Source organism: Centruroides vittatus, unplaced genomic scaffold (assembly GCF_030686945.1).
Source record: "Centruroides vittatus isolate TY-2023 unplaced genomic scaffold, ASM3068694v2 contig_355, whole genome shotgun sequence".
Taxonomy (NCBI): domain Eukaryota; kingdom Metazoa; phylum Arthropoda; class Arachnida; order Scorpiones; family Buthidae; genus Centruroides; species Centruroides vittatus.
Genome location: NW_027122178.1, coordinates 269,140 through 276,083, shown reverse-complemented (window position 1 = coordinate 276,083; position 6,944 = coordinate 269,140). Strand labels below are relative to the sequence as shown.

At 33.8% G+C, this 6,944-nt stretch overlaps 1 protein-coding gene across 1 annotated transcript; it reads left to right on the top strand.

Moving 5' to 3' along the window:
- Positions 1-3,925: 3,925 nt before the first annotated feature.
- Positions 3,926-5,189, top strand: LOC136974749 (uncharacterized). Its single transcript, XM_067269694.1, has 2 exons — positions 3,926-4,089; positions 4,681-5,189. The coding sequence occupies exons 1-2, from the start codon at positions 3,998-4,000 to the stop codon at positions 5,006-5,008; spliced, it is 420 nt and encodes a 139-aa protein (XP_067125795.1). The 5' UTR covers positions 3,926-3,997; the 3' UTR covers positions 5,009-5,189.
- Positions 5,190-6,944: the final 1,755 nt, after the last annotated feature.

The following is a 6,944-nucleotide window of genomic DNA, read 5'->3' as shown; positions in this document are numbered from 1 at the left end:
AAGGAAAATCCTTCAATTTAGAGGAGTATATAATAAAAAAGCTAAGCTTATAAATGCTGTATATTATCTTAATAATATAATAATAAAAGTCAATATATGAAAGTAAAGATATTACTTTTGCTATATTTGTAATTATAGTATAGAGAAAACTCGTAGAATATAATTATTGTCTTTATATCGATATATCACGTATACACCGTAATAGTACTGTCGCCGTAAAAAGCTTCGCTAGCCGGACCTCCACCGCAATCCGAGCGCAAACGCAAATAGGTCACGTGATTAAAAGCTTTTACGGCGAGGGGTTTTACGGCTGTTTTGCGGCTAGTGGAGTCGCGGCCTAAGTCAATTATACGAATTATTAATTTGGCTTTTTTTTCTCTTTTGAAAAGTTTCTATAATATTGTGAACAAAAAATTTTTCAGATAAAGTCTCTAAATGTTTAGTAACAAGGTTTTAGAAGGAGTTTTAAAGCACACAGATGGATTCAGTGTTCCGTTTTTTTCCTCGACAAGCTGTATTGACAGGCGACTTTCTCACAGTGCATATGTAGGCTACTTACAAATGTGATTTATTCTAGAATTATCCTTCACGAATCTTTAATTTACATGTCTTCCACACGAATGTATAATGATTACTGAAAACAAAAAAACTTTTACAAAATTAATAAGCTTCAAAGTAAGTGTACAAAATTGTGTTATATGCCTATATAAACAAAAGACAGATGTCAGCAGATCATTAATAAATCTTTATTCACATTGTACAGAATATGTTTATAAGTTACAATATGTAGAGTTAATGTGAATGAATTAAGAAATGTAATTTTTTATGTCAAAAATAGAAAACTATTTCATTCCTAGTAATATATCTCACTGTACTGAATCGAGTAAAATTGTAGTGTACTTTATGTACTGTTAAAGTTAATAAAATATTTGAAAAAGACTACCTTTATCTGGATTAAATTTCTACGGTTATTTAAATGTATCAGATGATAAGCTATTGTTTTCATAATTATATTGTCATACATATGTAATAAAACAAAACAGTAAAATGCAAATTTATTTACTTATTTTACCATTATCTATTTATTAAACAAATATATTATACACAGAACATTATGTACAAGACCTTCATTCACAATATATAACAATATAACAGTTTTAAACATTATAAAAGAGCTTCTTGTTTTGAAAGTTGTTACAAAGTAGTGACGTAACTTAAACACTGGGCGAATTTTTCATCCTTTTTATTCGGTTGGAACGCTTTTTTATTACATAACGCGTTTCGGGCCGATGCCCCTCTTCAGCCAACTTCTAAATCCTGGTAAGAGCTTGTATACCGTTAAAAGCTGGTCCGTACCTCATTCGGTAGTTTAGACGGATGTAATAGTCCAAGGGTACGAATCTTTTATCCTTTGTTGGTATTTGTTGTCTTGGTATTGGGCCATGTTCTTCTCTTAGGTGATGATATTCGCCGTTTCGATAATAATACAAAACGGCGAATATCATCACCTAAGAGAAGAACATGGCCCAATACCAAGACAACAAATACCAACAAAGGATAAAAGATTCGTACCCTTGGACTATTACATCCGTCTAAACTACCGAATGAGGTACGGACCAGCTTTTAACGGTATACAAGCTCTTACCAGGATTTAGAAGTTGGCTGAAGAGGGGCATCGGCCCGAAACGCGTTATGTAATAAAAAAGCGTTCCAACCGAATAAAAAGGATGAAAAATTCGCCCAGTGTTTAAGTTTACGTCACTACATTGTGTCTTCGAAAGAAAAGAAAAGAAACGAAAATACAAAACACGGTTTCCTCAAGATAGAACTAAAATATTATTATCGAAACGGCGAATATCATCACCTAAGAGAAGAACATGGCCCAATACCAAGACAACAAATACCAACAAAGGATAAAAGATTCGTACCCTTGGACTATTACATCCGTCTAAACTACCGAATGAGGTACGGACCAGCTTTTAACGGTATACAAGCTCTTACCAGGATTTAGAAGTTGGCTGAAGAGGGGCATCGGCCCGAAACGCGTTATGTAATAAAAAAGCGTTCCAACCGAATAAAAAGGATGAAAAATTCGCCCAGTGTTTAAGTTTACGTCACTACATTGTGTCTTCGAAAGAAAAGAAAAGAAACGAAAATACAAAACACGGTTTCCTCAAGATAGAGTTTTAAACATTATAAAAGAGCTTCTTGTTTTGAAAGTTGTTAAAACTAATAACTTAATAAAACCCGAGGCAGGCTTATAAAGTAAACCGTAAAAGTTTGTAAATTAAACGATTTCGAGTTCGTACATACCTGGTACATAGTCGGGGTCTCCTGCTGCCCCTAAATTTTTCTATCTGGTCTCGTCTTTCATCTATTTAACTCCGTTCTCGAGATAAGGAAAAGACAGGCGGAATTTTCTTATTGCCGCCCAATAAGCGTCTAGTTTGCTTGTCCTATTATAATTACGTAGCTTAACAGTAAAGTAGAGAGTGTCAGTAAACTCAAACAGTAAACTTATCACAAAATTCCCCTAAAAACGGTATTGAACTTATAGAAAAAATAAACGGTATTGAACTTATGTAAATATTTGCTTTGTGCAATAATCATTTAACGAACTTTTCATTTTCCAATTTTACAATCAGTCTTAACAGAAAACAGAGTCTAACGCATAGTTTAACACATCTAGAATGAAGTTTCTAATTCGTCATAAATGCAAAAATAAATCGTTCTCAAGAGGGATGTTTAGTCACTTAATAGATGTCTTAATCTTTCGTATATTTCAGAACGTAACGTTCTGAAATATACGAAAGTAGTCCGTAGATAGAAAGTAGTAGATCGCTCCGTAGTCCTTATCATGTATAAGCTTTAATCTGTAATATTCAGACACCTCGATTTAACAAAGGTTCAATCTTATTAATAGACTGTATAGAGAACCACTCAAGTAAATCACAATATGATAGATAAAAGGGGGTTACTGGACTTGAAATCTATTCTTTTTTTCATTCGAAGGATCATCATAAAATCGAAATTTTTATTCGTCTTTATATAGACGCGAAACACGAGAATATTACATTTTCGAATACATATTACCGTTAACATGAATGTATATGCAAGGAATGATCCACGGTAATCCGTCTCTTCAGCCACAGAGAGGCGGAAAAGTCACGAAATTCGGTCAAAAATCCAAACGTTTTACATTAAATTTCGACGCGATGAAACAATAAAACTCTGACGATTTGTTGCGAGCGGTTGTTTATTGTTGATGAGAGCGGCCGAATTTTCAGTGAGCGAGATTTAAAGTCATTGATTTCAAGCGTTTTTCTGAGTTTTGCATCATTTGCAGTTATTGTATTGGTAAGTTCAGACTACGAACTTTCTAAATTTAAATATTTTTGAACATTGTTAAGCCGAATATCACAATTATTGGCTATGATTTTCCGACAAAGATCCACTTAGATAACAATTGATCGGTTTCGTCACAGAGACGACGAATGGATCTTTTCACTTATTTTAGGAGATACTTTTCACCCTCTTTATTGTTAATATTCGTTTAGCCCAGATTTAATCGAATTGTTAGAGTTCTTAAAGCAAAATGGAAATAAATAAATACATTAAATTGTTAATTTTCGCTATGGTTTATATACACATTATATCTCATATGAAATTCACACCGCTATACTCTAAACTTTAAAGCGCCCTCCAGCTGCTTAACTAAATTACAAAGGTAGACAAAATTGGGGTTTCTATACTTGAAGTTTATTGTTTTTCCGGTTGTAAGGGACATGATAAGATCGAAATTTCTATTCATCTTTATACGAGAATATTAGGTTTTTGCGTACATATTGACGTTAACATCAATGTACGAGTATATGCAGGGAAAATCACGCAATTTGGCCAAACTCTTAATATTAACTTTCGTGGCAACGCAACAATAAAACTCTGTGTACTAACAAATTGTCAGAGTTTTATTGTTGCGAGCGGTCGTTGATTGTTAATGCGAACGGTTGGATTTTTAGTTCGTGCGGTCAAAATTTTCTCGTTTCGAGTGTTTTTCTCAGTTTTGTTTCGTTTGCGTCGATTTTATCGGTAAGTACAGACTACGATGTTTCTAATTTTACGTATTTTTTGAACATTGTTAAGCCGAATATCACAATTAGTGCCAATGATTTTCCGACGAATCTCTATTTCCATAACAATTGATCGGTCTTGACAGAGACGACGGACGGGGTCTTTCCACTCATTTTCACTCTTCGTTAAGCCCAAATCCAATGGAATCTAAATTAATAAATACATTACATTGGTATTAGCACGCTATAGTTTATATACGCATCATATCCCATATGATATTTGCACTGTTATAGTGTGAACTTTAATTAAACAGAATAATTCGAAATTATTCGTCTAAATTTTCACAAATGTTTTGTGTTAGGCAATGGACAGAACTGTACAATTTGTAGAAACTGATTTCTATAGCGAACATTAAAAATCGTTTGAAAGTTAAAATTACTATATTTAACAGAGATTTTATTATAATATTCATTTGTGACTTTTCGTTATAATTAAGACGATATTTTTAAAATTATTTTTTTCATTAGAAATCTTACAATTTACATAAAATTAAATTAACAAAACGAATACGAGTTGTATTTTCATAATAGTCGTTTCTTTCTTTTGCAGAATGGAAAATTTCAAGCAATTAAAGAAGTGGCGCACCTCGGCAGATGGTGAGGAGGAGGAGGAAGGCTCTTCGTCGTCTTCCGTTCCGTTTCCGGTGATTCGGGTGCTCCCGAAAGATGTCGAGGAGAGCGGAGAGTGCGTCAAACGGGTGGTCGTCATTACTCCCGACGATAGCGCCTCGACTGTGGTCGACTACCTGGGACTGCGATACCCGGAAGTTGCAGAATGGACGGTGGAGTGTCGAGGGGAGTCCAAAGTGGTCGTGGAAACATCCGTCAAGCAGAAGAAACCTTGGTGGAAAAGGCTCTTCTTCTGCTGCATAAAGTGAACCCTCTCTCTTCCGAGGTCACTTCCACCCACGTTCCACTTTTCACCGGATATGACTCTGCCACCCGAATACGACTTTGTCACCCGGAAATGACGTTTCACCCGGCTACGACTTAATTTACTGGACTTGACATTTCATCCCGGATTGGGTTTCTTCGTTTTCAATTGACGGACAGACATTTCTGCACTGGTTGTACAACTTACTTCGATTAGATTAAAGTCTGATTATCTGCAAAGTGACAACCAAAACATAAAGCAATGTTTTTACCAGCTCAAAGACTCTGTTAATTGTCTATAAATGGACAAGGCAACTTATATTGTACGGACATTCACACTGTATTTAAACCGGTGTTCGACTGTCATTGTAGTCCGAACCAGAATTATAATTACTTCAACAATTAAATTTGTAAATCGAATTGTCTGAAGTGTATATAAACTTTCATATTTAATAAATTTTAATATGAAATTTAATTTTAAAGATTGGCTATTTATCAAAATAAATATTAAAATTGCACACTTTTAGATTCATTAAAACGTTTCTACTTTTATCAATATTTATTTCCATCCTTGTCATCGTTTAGGTTTACAATAACGTGACTATTTTTAATATAGAAACGGGCGATAAAGTAATTAAAATGAGTACCATAGTTTTGCAATGAATTGGAAGATATCGGGAATTCACCAACAAAACTGCTCTCCCGCTTTTACAACGCCGAATTAGTGAATTCCGAAGCAAAAAGGCCGTTCTGCAGTATCACACACAGCGCCAAGTGGAAAATTCACTGATACACGAATCAAAATTGCCGATCTTTCCCTCTATTAAACGTCTGTAGTAAATGTGAATATCTCGTTCGAAAGATACTTGTTTTCTTAGATAGCGTGCAAAATTTCGGGTTTTTCTGTAAAGGGATTGCCGAAATATAACCAGTTGAAAAGTGCAAAGATCTCCATAAAAGCTGTAACTTTTCTCTTTCTTATTCATTTGGCGGTGCAGATGCTCCTAGAGAAAGAACACCGCTGGCTCTAGAGAGGTCATATTTATAAATTCGGTCACCGCTGGTCCTTTTCATTTATAAAAATTCAATTTCTTCTCTCAATTTCCAAAATTTTTTAAGCATTTTCCACCACTTAATTAGCAAAGATAGCTAAACAGAATAACTTTATTAAAAATGGCTGCCAGGTCAAAGAAAACAAAACCAGTAACTAAGTCATCCGATTTTGAAATGACTTACAGAACATAACCGTTATATGAGGTGCCGCTCTGGTGGCTGACTAAAATCAAATAACTTGCACAGTAAAACATAATTAAACTGGTTAACAATCTAAACACGGAATATTTTGAAATTTTAAATCTATATACACGTGTAAATGTGTAATTCTAACTGAAATTTTATTAGGCTTATTTCCAAAGAATTTAAAGAAAACAATAAAATTTCTTATCGTTTATTGGAAGCACAGAAGACCGTTGTAACTTAAGAATGTGTCTATTGTTTGACGTTTATTACACATATAGAGTAAATTTAAGGAAAAATAATTTCATTATACCAAAACACCAATTTAAAAATATTTGTTGTTGTAAATATACTGATTAAATATATTTAGTCTGTACTCTACCTACACATATATGTAATATATTTGAAGCTTTGTTAAAAAAATTTAATATTGTTTTAATTTCTGATTGTACGTGATTAAGTGTTATACATTATAATATAATGATTATATTAATGTATTTAACTATACATGCGATATTTCATTGTAATAAAAATCTATAAAAGATAATTACTGTTTTAAAAGGGCCGCACAAAAACATTGAGTGTGCCGCATGCGGCCCGCGGGTTGGACATCGCTGTTCTAGCTAATGACTCGAGATTCAGAGTTGGCGAATGCCAATTTAGCAATAACTCGAGCAATTTAGCAATAACTCGAGAGTTCAGCCC